General features: G+C 36.5%; 1 protein-coding gene across 2 annotated transcripts in view; it reads right to left on the bottom strand.

The window, feature by feature from the left end:
• The window catches only part of LOC135641228 (protein RST1-like), a 35,046-nt gene that overhangs the window by 1,431 nt on the left and 16,788 nt on the right, over positions 1-16,827 (bottom strand). For both annotated transcript variants that reach the window (XM_065156446.1, XM_065156447.1), the window contains exons 12-24: positions 16,380-16,452; positions 14,336-14,504; positions 14,052-14,182; positions 13,855-13,946; positions 11,973-12,058; positions 11,661-11,873; positions 10,116-10,193; positions 5,741-5,923; positions 3,533-4,411; positions 3,169-3,462; positions 1,921-2,565; positions 1,132-1,261; positions 72-193 (exon numbers count right to left, since the gene is read on the bottom strand). In XM_065156446.1, the coding sequence (XP_065012518.1) occupies positions 72-193; positions 1,132-1,261; positions 1,921-2,565; positions 3,169-3,462; positions 3,533-4,411; positions 5,741-5,923; positions 10,116-10,193; positions 11,661-11,873; positions 11,973-12,058; positions 13,855-13,946; positions 14,052-14,182; positions 14,336-14,504; positions 16,380-16,452 (3,095 nt within the window). The remainder of the gene's footprint in view (positions 1-71; positions 194-1,131; positions 1,262-1,920; positions 2,566-3,168; positions 3,463-3,532; positions 4,412-5,740; positions 5,924-10,115; positions 10,194-11,660; positions 11,874-11,972; positions 12,059-13,854; positions 13,947-14,051; positions 14,183-14,335; positions 14,505-16,379; positions 16,453-16,827) is intronic.

Below are 16,827 nucleotides of genomic sequence, written 5' to 3'. Positions count from 1 at the left end.
TAGGCTTCTACAGCCTAATTTTAGTGCATATTATACTATGTAAAGTGCACTTTAAACTTTAAACTACTCACAGTAGAGGGATATTCTGATATGCAGCTGATCTCAAATGCATCAAGAAGCCATTGTCTTTTGATTCTACCCTCAGCAGTCAATAGAGATGCAGCGACTTCCACAAGCATGCTCCACCATGGACCTGAAATGTGGTGATAACTTCGATATCAGATGATTATTAATAACCAACTATCCTAACCACAGTTGACAGCAAAATACCAAAATACAATATTGGTAATAATATTTTCTTCCTTCTCTTAGAGGATAATGACAACAGGTGAAAGGAACTATCAAATACAGTATAATATCCAACAGTAGGTTGGGAAAAACACAGACATATATAGAGAGAGAAGATGAAGAGATTATGCAGTGACAGAGGGGGGAAAAAATGAGGCTATTTGATAGAATTACAAGACTACCAAATAAAATAGTACTTGAAGAAAGACAGGAGGACAAGTCTAAACATTTATCCACAAAGGCACCATGTGAAGAATTACCCTACAATGAAGAAAGACATATAGGTCACCTTAGTAAATTAAATTTCTTCCAAATGTTAAACATCTTTGCAACTAATTTTCTCTCGTGTCTAGTGATGTTATCAAATGATCAATTCACTGATATATATCTATATGCACAGCCAACAAAGGCTTAATTTTCTTTGTAATGGCAATCAATCACAGTTTAGCTAAACAAAATAGTATGCTTTACTTTGAAGCACACTTGAAAGTCGCTCTACTGCTTAGAAACAGATAGAGCAATAGACACAACAATATAGTTGCTCCTCTCCAGAAGCATCTTGTTTCATATTTTACCCCCTTTTTTCTGCTCCTTCAAGCAAGCATAAATACTGGTGCAGACTTCAGCCACTTGGTTTCATGTGGCATTATATACATGTATGTATGTATGTATGTATGTATACATACATGTATATATGTATACATACATGTATATATGTATACATACATATATATATGTATACATATATATACATACATATAGTCGGCACATGAATCAAAACATGTTTCTTGCACATGTAGATAACCAATGCAACTTTAACAAGATTTTAGTTACAAAACTGACCTTCAGTTCTTGCATTCAACACATGGGCTTTTAGCTCTGACATTTCAGAAACAGGAAAGCGCCCCATACCAACCAGCTTGGCTTTTATGGAGATGATCTTCGCTACAAAAGAACTACTTTCTCCATGCAACTGACCAATAACAGAGACATGAAGATAAGGCATCATCCAATATAACAGAAAGAAATCCAATAAACTTAAGGGGAAAACAATTAGGAAAAGATGTTGGATCATGGATTAAGAGGATAAGAAACTCTATATAATCTAAATAAACAAATACCAAGCAGATATTGGAAAAAGCATTTGGAGAAGATATATTTCTTATAAATACTGCATGTGATCATTGAATTGCTCAAGCATATATTGCTATTAAGTTGCACTAGACATGTAAGAGATCAAGATGGGCTAAGATGGGGTAGTAAGGATGTATTGACTTGAACCCAACTCAAGTCATCAGTAGATCAACATTTCTTGACCTGGACCATACAGATGGAGAATGCGTCACATAAAAATGGACCAACAGGATCGGGTTGGTAGTCAAGGGTGAACTTTTTCTTTGAACTTTGGGGAAAAATGAGTTGCCCCAATATTACAAGCCAGGGAGCATATGCTTGACCCAAACCTGACCTAATCTGTTAATGAGTCCAAATTTCACAAACCAGACCATCATGTGAACCCAAGTAAATTCTCCTAAACTGGGTTGGGTCGACCCAACAAGTCAAGTTGAGACAGATGCCTCTAAATACCAAAATCGGGAAAAAAGGAAACAACTATAACAATACTATACCTACCTGCAGAATATCCACAAGCCACTCATCTCGAGCCTTAGCCAAGCATCTTACAGCAACCGGCCATTCCCCAATAGAATCAATGTGCTCTTCTGAAAAGCCATCACTGGTCAGCTCAGGCAACAAAGATAACAGACAGGCCATGCACTTTTCCACATTTGATGTAATGCTGAGTTCTTCTGGGGCCTCAGTAAGGCAATGATGCAGGCCCTTCCAAAAATAAACTCTTAATCGGCTTTTCTTTTCTGGTTCATAAGCCAAGTAGGAAGTAGAACGGAAGTATTCAACCAAATCAACAAACAGTTTCTCCAACCTCCGACTAGAGAATATTTTGCATATGTTTAAGAGATGTTCAACCAAAAACGTTTGCAAATTTAGCTCAAGTGTCCTGAATCTGGACAGGTCAGAGAGTTCATCCACAAATTGCAGGAAAGGGCTAACATGATTTGCATGAACTAAAGAAAAATTCAAACATTCTTCCCGAAGTGATGTGAGACAATATCTCTTGTGTGCCTCTGCAGATAATTGTGGATCATACCTCATGCAGCGTCTAATGATTACTCCCCAATCCAAAGGAGGCAATCTAGGAGCCTTGGAAAGCCATCTTAAGACAGCTGCAACAGTACTTGCATCCATGACCTCCCCGGCCTACAAGATAGTCAAACAAAAAAATATTACATATCTTAATTTTCTTTTCTGAAGCATATATAATTTACTGGCTACTAACAAGGACACCATAATCATCTTCGAGCATAATCATATGAAAGTGAAAATTATCACCATAAGCTAAAATATGTCTTACATAATAATATTGTGGACGTTTCTATAAGCATGGAATTTCTTCCTGATGCAACTTGAGAGTGGTTTTGGAACAAGTATAAATTCAAAAGATCACTTTAATCTTAAAACAAAATACTTCAACGATATAAGCATGGCTTCAACAACAGAAAGAGTTTTAGTTACCTACACTAAATTTCACCAACAAAATCTGGTAATGAAGCCCTAGTGCCCTACGACAAGCACGTATATAAACTTTAGTTAGCATTATTCTCTATGTCATGTGCATGATAAACTTAAGTTGGCATGACGTCCTATGACAATGTTAATGTGACCTTATCTTTTGCATAGGCCTCTCAAATTCCATATAGTACATGCTAGATGTGAGTTTCTTATTTAAAAGATCTTAACAAAAAACGCAACCATGACATGAAGTTCAAAAATTAACTAAAGAAATAGATTTAACAAATGAACCTTGTTTTTGTTGACATCACTTAGCCACAAGCAGAGTTTCCAAACTAAGCTTTCTTCATCAAAAGTTTGAGCTGATGAGTTTGAACTCAAGGAACTATTTTGTGAACTAATCATATCTTGAAATTCACTTGACCACCATCGGCATCTAAGAAATGAAAGTGCCCATGCAGCATAATTTTTTATTTGCTGATCTTTTGAGTCCTTGGCAATCAAAAACATTTCTTGAACCATTGAGGTTGAGAGTGTTTCACAAGCTGGACTATAAAGAATCGGACCACTGACAAATGATGATTCCTGTTGACAAAACATGGTCAATCAAGAAACAAAACAACTCACATTAATAAATAAGCTTGAAGAGCTAAACCTGCTCGCAGTTGAGCTGAAAGTTCGTTGCTTGAGGATACATTTGAATGAGATCCCCAGCACCAGCGCCAAATGCATTAACAACTCCCAGCATTCCAGCAAAACAGACAGGAGGTGGAAATGAGGAAGTGTAAGTGGTTCTTAGAACTTCCATAAGATGCTTTACATTGTCAAATTTCACCATGTGCATCCCCAAACTCATTATGCAGGACAGAAATGATCCAGCACCGATACAAGAAGCCACCAGCAAATTCTGATAAGCGCTACCAGATTTCTTTAGACTTAAAAGTTCAGAAATCAGTGAATAATAGCTACCAAATAGAAAATCAAAGTCAATGTTCACTAATTCATTTCTTTGGCAAAAAGCTGCAACAGTTGGAAGAGCAAGACATGATCCCATACATAATGGTATCTCGGACAATTCATTGGACACTAATGAGCCAGGTCCATGTAAATCATATGAGATCCACGAAACTAACAGATCCTTTATCTTAAGAATGGCATCATAAGCTCCAAAGCGATATAGTGCAATAACAGAGTTTCCCAAGCCAAGTACAAGACCTACAACACCCCAACCATCTTCTTCCAAGTCATACAAATTTCCAAGGAACAAGTTTGAACTCATTGACTGTTGACTCGGTGAAAAGCTAACATTAAGATTTTTCAAAGAATCAGTTGCAGCAGGGCAAAGCTTGCATATCATCAGAGATAAGGTATTAATAATATCCTGAAGTAATGAGATTTCAGTAATCCTGGTGTTTTGTCCTTCCAAACCAGAACCATTACCAATTTCAGTTGTGTTCAGAAGATTTTGACAAGCAAAACCCAATGCCATACCACAGGCTCCCTTAACAAGATGGCTTTTGCTCTCACAAAGTACCTATTAACAAGAACAAACGAAAAGAAGAAAAAATTCAATCTATTCTTCAAAATTTATAATGATTGACAGCAAAGTTTGAGAACAAATAAAACTAGGCAGATCAATGGAAAATTTTAAATCACTTCCTTGAATTATTGCAAACAGTTTAACATGTATTAGTGAGAAATATAGTAAATTAATGGGTTCTCAATAAACTGCAGAACATATAGCAAATATGGTCACATCAATAACAATGAAGCATACTGTTAGGTACAAACCATCAGTTTTCGTCCGGTTTGGAATCATCTTGGGCTTATCACCCAGTATGGTTGTCTGACAAAATGTCCAGTTCTAGGCAAGCCTAATTTACTAGTTAAACAGGGGGCACACCCCCTCCACGGATCCTTAAACAGATCACTGCTGCCTCCACCTCTACGATACCTTCTCTCTTTTGCCTCCACCTTCTCACTGCTTCTCACTTCTGCTTCTCCACTTTCTCCTCCACCACTACTCCTCGTACACCTTTGCCTTCTCCTTGCCTCCACCAACAGTCTTCTTGCTCCTTCCTCCTCTTCTCCTGCTCCTCCCCAATTCTTTTCCTCTCTCCCCTGGTCCAGGCAATATAAACATGTACGAGAGTCGATATGTCAGGGTTGAAGTCTGTACCAAAAACATCTGGTCCAGCCATCAACAAGTATCAGCATCCGACAAGACGTTAAAATTTAAACCTTGTTTCTAATTCTATCTACTTTATCTCTTAATTTTTATCACTGCATGGAATGACACCAGACCAATACCGCTCAAAATGGGTGGTATGTAATGGTCTGCGTGTGAATCAGTCCAACCGTTACATGGACTGCCCAAGTTTCAGGCAGTCCAGACCAACCTATGATAAAACAAAGAAAAACACTTTATGTTTTCCCCTTGGACTCATGAGTGTAAGCCCTCTTATCCATGCATGGGGAGAGTGGAATCCTCGCTACCATCCAATGCTGCATGCAACCCCACTGTTGTGGTTCACTGCCAGTTGGTACATACTGGTCTGACCAGAGACCAGGCCGGGTACCAGAAATGACATTCCTTGGTTCGGAGTATAAGAACACTTCTATTAAAACACCATTTCAAGATTTAAAAAACATTTTTCGCAACACAATAGCCAAAAAAATGCTCCAAAGTCTTTGTACGATACATTCTATACTATAGAATTCCTGCAAATAGTAATAAGAGGATGTGGAGTAAAGTCAAAACTAAAAAGTTACTGTTTTTCCTTTCTCCTGAACCCAGGTTCCCCAGTATCAGAATATAGATTTGTTGTACATTGTCATGATGAAGAGTAGCATTGGAATGTACCTTGAGAAGTCCATTCACAACCTCAAATCTTTGCTTCCAATCGGTTGCATCAAAGCAAGTAGATACAAGACCAAGAGAAATAGCAGCAGACCACTGTCGTTGTTCATGTTCATATTCAAGCAACCATTTCAAAAGAAATTCTGATGCAGCAGAGATTACCATATGGGCTGATGAAGGCAAGACCTGATTTAAAAAAAAATGAAAGAAATAGATGAGCAGCTGCAATCCAGAATCACATAAAAACTGCATTAACTACATATCTCTGCTTTGCAGTATGCCTAATGTGGTCCCACTTATGGTGGATGATATGCTTGTTGTGGACCCAAAGCTTTCCTAACGCAAACTGCATTAACTACATATCTCTGCTTTGCAGTATGCCTAATAAATGTCATCAGAACATATAGATCTCTAATAAATATGTTGGTTCCAAAATTTTAACTAACATGTTATAATCAATGTAGATAATATGTGCATGTGCGAGCTTGGATTGTCAGGTTATAGGTTAGAGGTCGTAATCTTATCAAACTGAAATTGGGGGCTCCAAATTGGGGACCAACTTCCTTGAACAAGATCTAACAGCATTCAAGACCCAGAACTTAAATTGAACAACGGTGAGGATGTGGCCAGCCAAACAAGCCTTGGGTGCTAGGTCCTTACAAAGCCGATAACGAGTCCAAGTTCAAGTGTTGCATCATAATGATTGACAGCACATCATATCAACATGCAAATGATTAAAAGAAACATGCCAATGATCGAAAGAAATATGCCAATGATAGAAAACCGACCTCCTTGAACAAGATCAGACTTCAGATCTAGAAACTTAAGGTTAAAACAATCCTGAGAGTGTGGCTGACAACACAAACCTTGGGTGCTGACACCCTCACAAAGCCGATAATGAGTCTAATCTCATGAGTAGCATCTAACAATAGCATAGCACATGTTATCAGCACAAATAAGACAATGCCATGCCAATAACAGAAGAACGGATAAGGCAAACAATGACTTGTGGCCCCAAGAAACTAGATTGATCAGCTAGCAATAATATACATCAATTAATCAAGGTAACAGAGGCTATGTAAAGAGCCTTCTCTTGTTAGCCTTCTAGGGTGAGTTGGTGAACGATAAATTTCATGGGGAACTGCTTTACCTAGTACAATTTTTTTGCAATGTTTATTTTGTAGGAAAACTGAACAAATTCAAATTTTATTTTTGATGTTTCCAGAAGGATAAACTTTTAATTTTCTGGAACTAAAATGAATTAGATGAAATTCTATTTCAAATTTGTGGAACTAAGTTCTATTGGGACATAAAAGGAAAAGTCTCTAGAGTTTTACCCAGCATTTCAAAGAGGTTCCCATTTCCTCTCTCCAACTCATAATATCCTCTATATGCTTTTCATAGAAGAGGCTATTAAATTAAAAATCATAACCTTGCAACTCTACACCTTTGGATGTGGTAATCAAATGATTAATATTAGTGATATGAGAAAAGATAGAGGAAGACCTAAAAAGGCTTTAATAGAAACTATAAATAAAGACTTTGAGTACTCTGAACTTATCTAACCATACGGTTGTTTACATATCTCAGTGGCGACAAAAGATCTATGTAGCCGATCCAAAATAGTTGGGAATTATAGCTTTGTTGTTGTTGTTGAACCTTGCAACCCTACAGACCCTTAGCTAAAATGGAAAATAACTCTTCTTAATTTCAATATGGTAGTTTTTGAACATAGTTTCACTAAGATAAGAACTATGAGTAGTAAGCTAAAGGTAATTCCAATGAGATCAAGATAACAAATATTTGTTTGAAATGGTTTAAATAATATTCAGGAATTTGAAGTGCATCAATAAGAAAAGGTGTATAGTGGGTGTATAGTACTAGTTAAAAGTTTCAGTGAAGGATAAAGAAGACCAAGGAAGTCTTTCTTAGAGATAAAAAAGCACATAATGGCTTTTGGATTCAAGGATTTCAATCTCATGGTATAGCACCAGGTTCAAGTGGCACACATTGGTCCAACCAAGCACTAGATTGCAGAAGGCCCCGTACCAGCAATGTGCTAAGTACTAGGGATTTAAATTTCAAATCGAGTGGGGACAGTAGGTACCGGTCTCCGCCCGCTACCGGGCAGTATACTTGAAATAGCTCTGTATCAGAGGATATGGCACTGTATCGGGCAGTAACGATCAATTTCGATCATTACCGACCTGTAACAGTGTTCCAACGGTTAATTTGACTGTTGGAGCCCTTTCTCACGGGTTATTAAACCCATCCTTCCTATTTCACTCCATTTCACTTTCACACTCTCTTATCGATCAGTAGCGAAAGTAGAAGTTCTGACATTCACCAATACATGCCTTAGGGGCCGCCTCGAAGACATGTGATTCATGACAATCAACCTATGATCATCACCACATTGATACACCAATGACATACGGTGTATCAATACACTATGTCGTGGGATCAATTTAAGGATTGGATCCAACAACCATATCATATTGATATGCAGATACATAGGATCGAGAACCCCGATCCACCACCCGTGGAGGCTCGTCGTTCGTTTTGATGATAGAATCAGCAATCAAGTATATCTACATGTGTGATTATTTAATTTATTTAAATTTTAAAGTTTATGTTGTAACAAAATAATATAACAATTCATTTTTTTTTTGTAGATAATTCAATATTAACATAAGGAAGATCTGTAATAGACCGAAATTATGAACCTTGCACAAGGCTATTTCTCAAAGCCCGAAAAAAATATGTGACACTATTCTTACCTAATTTACATAGTTTTGTTAAACCTTATACTAAATGTATGTTTATTTCTAACTTAAAATCTCTATCCTAACTTTTTTTTATTTTATGATATTTTTGGAGGATTTTACGCCCTAAATCGGGCATATGGAGCTCATACCACTGGGTACGTCGTACCGTGCCATACTGAGCAAAGCTCGGTACATCAGTACAGTACGAAATTTCAATCCTTGCTAAGTACACCACTCAACATGTTATAATTTATCAACTTTCAGCGTATAAAAGATCAGAATAGGATAAGCTTCAATCAGCCTAAATCATCATGCAGTTCAAGAATTAATCCCAAGTGCTTTCACTCAAACCTTCCAACCATTAAATATCTGTCGCCGCCATGAGACCAAAGTTTACCCTCCATCCATCCAAAAGAAAATATTTTTCCTTCAGGATAAAGCCTCTGCTATCCTGCACAGGTATGGGCCATTGCAGTTCACTTATCACATTACATGCTTCAGTGGTCCTACCTTGATGTCTGGTTACCAACTATATGTACCCTCTTTTGGAAATAACAGATTTTTGATCACTTATCACATTACATGCTTCACTTATCAAGTACCTATGCATAATTCATCATGAAAGCACCATAAACAAACCAACCAAGAGAAGGAAATTGAATCCAAATAAGTGTTTTGGGCTTTTGAAATCTGTTGTACTTAGTAGGCTTCCATCCCAAACTGTCATTCTCATCAACAAAAGCAAGCTAAAGCAAGGGTTTGAACAATAGAAACAACCATTTTGATTAGAGGGGGGATATTGTTGTGCACATTGACCATTCCTAAACCTTATATTGAGTAGAAGTTTCTGCATTGGGCTACCTCTACTCAAAGGTTAATAGTGATTTTATACTATTAAACACTAGAACAGATCCACAGCAAGGTTATTTACATCGCTCACCAGTAAAAATGTGCAGAAATCATTATTGATATGTATCAAAAACTTATTTTGAATATGGATCAAAAACTTATTAGTAGGACAAGACTAGATAAACACAATGCTAAGAACAATATCGAAGACGTAGTTAAGAATTGACACAGATGCCCACAATTCTTTTATCTAGTATCATGTAACATTTAATGAGATGAAGAGTTCTGATGTCAGAAAGTAAACATGGGGTATTTGAAATGTCTGAGATGTCAAGAATTTTGTGATTCATAAAGTCATTCATGCTTTGTGGATTGGAGTAATTAGGAAATTAAGAAATACACACAAATATGTAGCCAAGATGAAAATGTCGAAATGGATGTGCAAAGTTATTATAAAAGAAAAACAAGAAAAATTTCTTTTGCGAACAATTAAATATAACCTCAAGAGAATAAAATGAAAAACCTAAGTTGGTATGGATAAGACTAAAGACAACTATGGATACCCTAGTCATCCAATGTGAGTCAACTAGGAATTTAGGATTAATGGCGTAAGAAGAGATAGATGGAAACCTAAGAAAACTTTATTAAAACAAAAAACGAGAGAGATTTGACTACTTGCAATTTGAAGTCCAAATATTTTACACTTCAACATATTTTTACATATTTTTGTATATAATATCAAATTAGACTGAGATTCTCACCATGCACAGGGCACCAATAGCAAAGGCAATGTTTGCAGAAATCTGTGGAATAGACTCAGCCCCAACTCTGCAAAGAGTCTACAAAACAACAAATAAGATAATTAGTACAATTAGAATAAATATAATCTGGTAGATTTTAAAGTAAAACCAACTGGAAGTAGATAAATCATGTCAACCATCTATCCTTCACAAGTAGAGTAAGCTAATGCTCCTAAAATTATGCCAACTAGAAAGCAAAAAAAAGTGCATGTCAATGAAGAGAAATAAATTATGCATATGACATTAGTTTTCAAATAGCCATATCAGTTTGCTCAAAACCAACAATCAAACTCAGTCCTAACAAAATAAGAGTACTCTATCTACCATAAACCATAGCCAATATGTAATGTATAATCAAACAAAAGTATTGAAATTAACCTACAATGTACCATGATAATTTCTTTCCTGGGTGCTGTGTTGGCATTTGTTGTACATATCTCTGCGTAGCTGTCTTGTCACTCATATGGATAGCAATAAAGTTTATTTGCTTAGAAAATACACAGTGATAACCTTCAATGTTCAGACCCAACAAACTAGTTCAAAAGAAATCTAGAACATGCTAAGAATTTCTGATGATTGCCTTTTCGGATTATGAGGGTTGGTTCACATACAAATATATAAATATTTGCCTTTTCTCTCATTTGAATAACAGCATATTTATATTCTTTCCATATATATGTGTGTGTATATATACATATGCGTGTGTGTGTGTGTATATATATATATATATATATATATATATATATATACACACACACATATATATATATGTATATATAGCTCCAGATTCTCATCCAACTCAGTCAAAACAAAATTTGAATAGTGGCATTGCCATCGCCAAGCACAAGGATAAGAAAAGATTAATGTACCTAACGCCAATACTTCAGACCTTAGACTGAAAGGCTCATCTGATAACTACTCTGTAATGTAAATATGCATTTATGAATAATCCTACAACTGCTACAAGACTTGGGATGATCATGTAATTCTAGCATATAAAGTCTACATTGCATAGAGCACATTTAACAACAATAATTAGATTGGGGCAAGAGGTTCTGGCCTTTGTTAACCCCAAGCAAACAAGCACATGATACCGTAGCCTGTTTCAAATGTATGCTTACAACTATTACATACGACAAGTGAATAACATGGAGATAAGGTAATTGCCTTTGATAACTATGTTTTGCACAAGATCCAGGTTATGCATTATCAGATCGTTCTTTAGACTGCTTCAGGTTTTTCTGTGTGGTTTCCTCACATTTGTATAAGTAACCTTGGTGATGAAGTCTAAATTCTGACCTCTAATATCACTAATATAAACAAAAAGCTAATATATATTACTAGCTATGTGTGTCCTAACTAAAGCTATGTATGTCCTAACTAGCCTTGCTACAAGCACCAAATTTATTCCATTATGTAATGCCCAATGTGAGTTCTATATGGAGAAGATGGTAAAAGTACAAAAATAAAAAAGAATATTAACAAAAATGTTGATTAGACATTGACCTTTAAGATATCATTGGCAACCTTGTTGTTTTTGTCAAATGCAGAAGATGATTTAGCATCAGCAAGCAGAACCACTGCTCTCAACCAACGATGCATGAAATGTTTCCATGATTGCAGTGCAAGAAATCCCATAAAAATATTTCTTGATATATGAAGTGATTCAGCGATTTCCAGCAGAGCTCTCTCATATTCAGAATGTAGTTTACCTGAATCCTGTAGCGAGTCGATACAAAAGATGATAATTCAAACATAATTCTTTAGCAGCCATGGAATCAAAGCATAAGCAACTAATTTCAATTATTAATATCTTGCCTTTGTTGTTGCTTGAGAATTTAAATCCTTGGGAGTATAAACAAGGCATAATAAAGCTGCACCTGGTAACTCTCCAAGTTGTTTTCCTACATAGAAGAACCGAGAACTTAGCCATGACCAGAATGTATGTACACTACATGATGCATCCTAAATTTTCAAAAAAAGAAAAAGAACAAATCAACCAATCACAAAGGTCATAAGTTCATACTATTTGGATATTTTGATTAAGACAAAGGATAGGCGAGCCCATGTAAACTCATTTCACTATTTTTTATACGAAAGAACAAAAGGAAGAAGTCAGAACAAGAAGTCACAAAAGCAACACTTAATCCGGCACAAATATCCTCTAAGTGAAGACCATTGGGAACCTAATGCTGGGGAAATTTGTTTAATTTTTAGCATTGGCACTGAGCACTAGGAATGTGCCGTTCAGCCCAAGGACCAGTATCAGCATTGGACCAAACTTTTTATCCCTTGATTAAGAGCCAATGAGCCATAATCTTTTATTGTATTTTTCATTTTTTGTAGTTTTCTTTTTTCTTCTTGTGACTAAAGAATAAAAAACACTGTGTGAAAAGGTGTGAGACTTCCATCTCTAGGAGAGAGTCACAAGGCGCTACTTGTTCCCCAATAGTCTGATTCCATAATCTGTGCATGAGGTACATCTGATGTGAAGCCAAGACCCCATTTGTGATGTCTAGTAACCACAGCGAGTTCAAATATTATTTTCTCTGTAATCTTTCTATCTTCCATAATCAAAATCTGAAAAAATAATTACTTATTCGCTCTCCATCCTCGTGTATATCTTGAAGAGCCTTTATAACAATGTCACAACAAAAGGCAGCACAATGAAACTAGCGTAATCAGAAAGCACTTTGAGGCCTGATTTGAAAATCCTTGCAATTTTCTTCATTATTAAATAATGTGTAGTTTCCTCTATGGTAAATAAATTCATGAAATAAGAATGATCTGTAACCGGTACATTTGGAGAATTATTTTTCCTAAAGAATTTCAGAGTTCAGACATTACTTAACCAGGCATCATTGAATAATTATAATCCTCCACATGAAAAGCATAAGACAGCAAATTGATGCCTCTACAAGTTTCTTATACAATAATAGTTTTCTATAGGACTGTATGGAAAACATAAGAAAGCATATTGTTGCCTTTATCAGTTTCTTATTTAAGAATAAATTACTCCAAAAAACCCTGACACAGACCACTTACGAATAATTTTAAAAAAGAAAAAGAGGGAGAGAAGGCAAGGATGAGGTTGCTTTTCATTAAGAACATAACTTGCAACAGTATGTTCCCATAGTTCCTGAACTACCAAAGGCTCAATTTCTCCCTTAATATATTGGTACTAGACCTGACCCCGGTTATGGTTCCTAAATTGTGGGAACTGGAACCGAACCATATAGGGCTGGTTCGAGTTCTGGTTCCGGTTCTTACAGTTCTGGTTCTAGTTCGAACCATCGATTTTTTATTTTTAATTAAAAATAATTAAAAATAGGAAAAATCATATATATATTTTTAATCGGGAACCAATTCAAATTGGAACCGGAACCACCAGTCCTGGTTTCCAAAAACTAGGAACCATAATCAAACCACTAGGTCTGATTCCGGTTCGGTTTGGAACCGACGAATTGTCAGGCCAATTCGATTCTGGTTCAGTTCCCTTTCGAACCGAACCGTGGTCAAGGCTAATTGTTACAATTATTATTTGTTGCATCTAAATGATTGGAACTCAAGTTAAAAGAAGAGCCCACCCCAAAATGGAAATTGAAATTGAATTGGTAGCTTCAAGAAAGTTGCAAATTAATAGAGCAAAGCAAATGATAAAATGATTGTGATTTTAGCATAATCAACGGACTTTTCATACCTGCAGTGAAAATTGCTTGAGGAAAGACATCCAATAGCTTTTCAACTTTGTGCACCACAACTCTTTTCTGTCTAAGCATCCTACGCCGAGTTCTGAGGCAATAAATGCAGAAATGACACATCAATAGTTTCTCCAAGCATGTGGAAAAAATTATCATGACTAAGAAAATGGCATTAACATGTAATAAAATTTCTAACATGTGTTCAAATTTCAAAATCTTGACTTCAAGTTTCTCCATTGCATTGAGTAATTCCATATTATCTTCAGAAACAAGACACTCCAAATTTCTTCTCTTAAATTCAGGAATGGCTTCCTGAATATTTGCAACCTGAAAAGTGTTTTAATGTGAATCAAAGTGAGATCATCTGAGCTCCAATCTCAATCCTCCAACAATATACCATAAAAAAATATATTAAGCATAAGACAGTAATTTAGATATATATTAAAAGGGTCCAGAAAGTAGTGCTCACATAAATCTTACCTCGTAATGGGACAATGACTCAAATGCAACTATCCGTGCTTTTACCCAGAGAAATTCATAGTTAGCAAACCTAGATGTTCCAATTTCCCACAATATCTTGATAACATTTCTGGATGTTTCGGAATAAACTTCTGCATCCAATGCTCCCCACCTTAATAAGATGCACAAGCTGCAAGACGATATCAACAGAAGAAATCACACTAGTACACTGTAAACTAACAGAAAATTTTCATAGCAGAGGATGTGAATATTACTAAGCTAAAAAACAAATTGTGGAACAGAGGTTGACAAGTTTTATGGCCAATTACAGAAGAAAATCTATGAGAGAGACAATTATTATGCATTCTACATGTGAACCAACAATAATATGTCTTGTACATGTAAAATGACAATAATACTCAGGTTCAGGATCGAAATCCTTGCATTTATGTGCCTTAATAAAAAAGGACTACAAGAACTATCATCAACAACATCAAATAAGCAAAGTATGCAACTTCGAAGTGTTGTAGCACTAAGATATTGAATTTATGATCACACGAAATAGAACCTTGAGCAAAATGCTAGCACTGTCAATCAAGGTTTGACGTACCGGTCCAAGCCGATGTGTCGGCCGACCGATGGCACGGCACGTGCTGCTCCATATCAGTGTACTGACACACTAAATGTCGGTGCGCACCGATGTTTCGACAAGGAAGAAAAAGATGTTGAAGAGGAAGGTCCAATGAAGGATCATAGGAGAAAGAAGAAGAAGAAAGAATAGGAGAAGTGCAGTGATACCTAGGAAGCAACGACAGCATCGAACGGAAGCAGCAACATCACAGTGGCAAAGAGGCAGTGTTGCTACAGCATCGCAACAACGAAGCGGCAAAGAGGAAGCAGCACTGCAGCATCGCAAAGACATAAAGGTAGTACCGCTACAGCGGTGAAGAGGTAGCTCCGCTGCAACGGCGAAAAAGCAGTGCCGCTGCAGCATTGCAGCGGCGACGCGACAAAGTGGTAGTGCCGTTGCAGCGGCGAAGAGGCAGCACCGCTGTAGCATCGCAACGGCAAAGAGGTAGCACTGCAGCTACATATGCGTGAAGATACCTAGCCTACTTTTTTTTTAATGCCAAAATGGACTGGGGCCCATCACTTTTTGATTTTTTTTATTATTTTAATTTGGACCGCCCAAAACGGGGTGGTCTACGCATCAGTCCACGCCCGGACCGATACGCACTGCCCAAACCATACCGTTTCGAGCAGTACAGCAATCCCTGCTGACAATCAACACCCACTAATCGGAATACAAGATGCCACCATAGCTCCATCACCAATTAAAAATTACAAAAGAAATTACTTAACAAGTCAAGCCAATAGGTACATGATACACCAGCATACCAGTATAATATTGGGCCAGCACAATACGGACAGTACCATGCCATATTTAAAACCATGAACTTGAGCATGTAAAATCTTACATGTCAATTTCTTGTGTTCCTTTTACAGAGGTATAATATGATTTCAATATAAAGAACCTAATATTTATAACTACAGACCAGAAACAAAAGCAAATGCCAACGATCAACATTATCATACTTGATGTTTCAGAGATAAGTCTGGCAACAAACACCAGAGATCACTATACAGGGGGCTAATTTGATAATGTGTCCAGAACTACTCCTAGCACACCAAAGTTTATAGGACTATATATGACAGAAGCCCAAAAGAAGTTCAAACCAAGGTTTGCAATGTGGCCGAGTACAATTCGGTATGGGTGGTATTTACATATCTGATATACTGCTGGCACCACAGGCCAGGGGAATTTGGATGGTTTAAGCCTAGTATTAAGTATAAACTATAAAGCATACCGCCCGGTACAGCTGGGTACCACCCAATACAGGTCCAATCAGCAACTTTTTTTATTTTTAGTCTTTTTTTGAGGTGTTCTCCTAAACAGTATGTATCAGTGTACCAATACACAGTACACCAGTATTGTATAGTACCCAAAATTACAATCCTTGGTTTAAATATAAAGAAATACTTGAGTAGATATTGATATTCTTACCCATGAGCAACAATAGGGTCACTGAAATAATCGAGCATATGATCTGAGATAACATCCCAAGCTGTGTAAAAGTCTGAAAGGAAGATAAATTTTGTGAAAAAGACCTAACAATAGCAGAAGATAACCTCCAACAAAAATAAAAAAGTAGATTTTGGAATCAGGCATAGCGATAAAGTTCCAGATCAAAAACATTCTAGAACAGGCAAATGAACCAGAAATCAAACAGCATTATTAGCAACATATCATGCATTACATGATAAACAATCAACCAGATAGCCCATTGACGGATTAACAATCACCGAAAAGATGAAAGCAAAGTTAATCTTTAATCGTAGAGCTAGCAGAACAACCTTCTATTCTTCTTAAATGCTTTTCTATCAACAACAAGACCTTAGCTAAGGGAAGGAAAGAAGCATTAAGACTTAAAGGAGCATTCAACTGCAATATT

The sequence above is a fragment of the Musa acuminata genome, chromosome BXJ3-6 (assembly GCF_036884655.1).
Source record: "Musa acuminata AAA Group cultivar baxijiao chromosome BXJ3-6, Cavendish_Baxijiao_AAA, whole genome shotgun sequence".
Classification (NCBI taxonomy): Eukaryota; Viridiplantae; Streptophyta; class Magnoliopsida; order Zingiberales; family Musaceae; genus Musa; species Musa acuminata.
The sequence above is the reverse complement of the archived record's forward strand: the minus strand, read 5'-3'. Positions and strand labels throughout refer to the sequence as shown.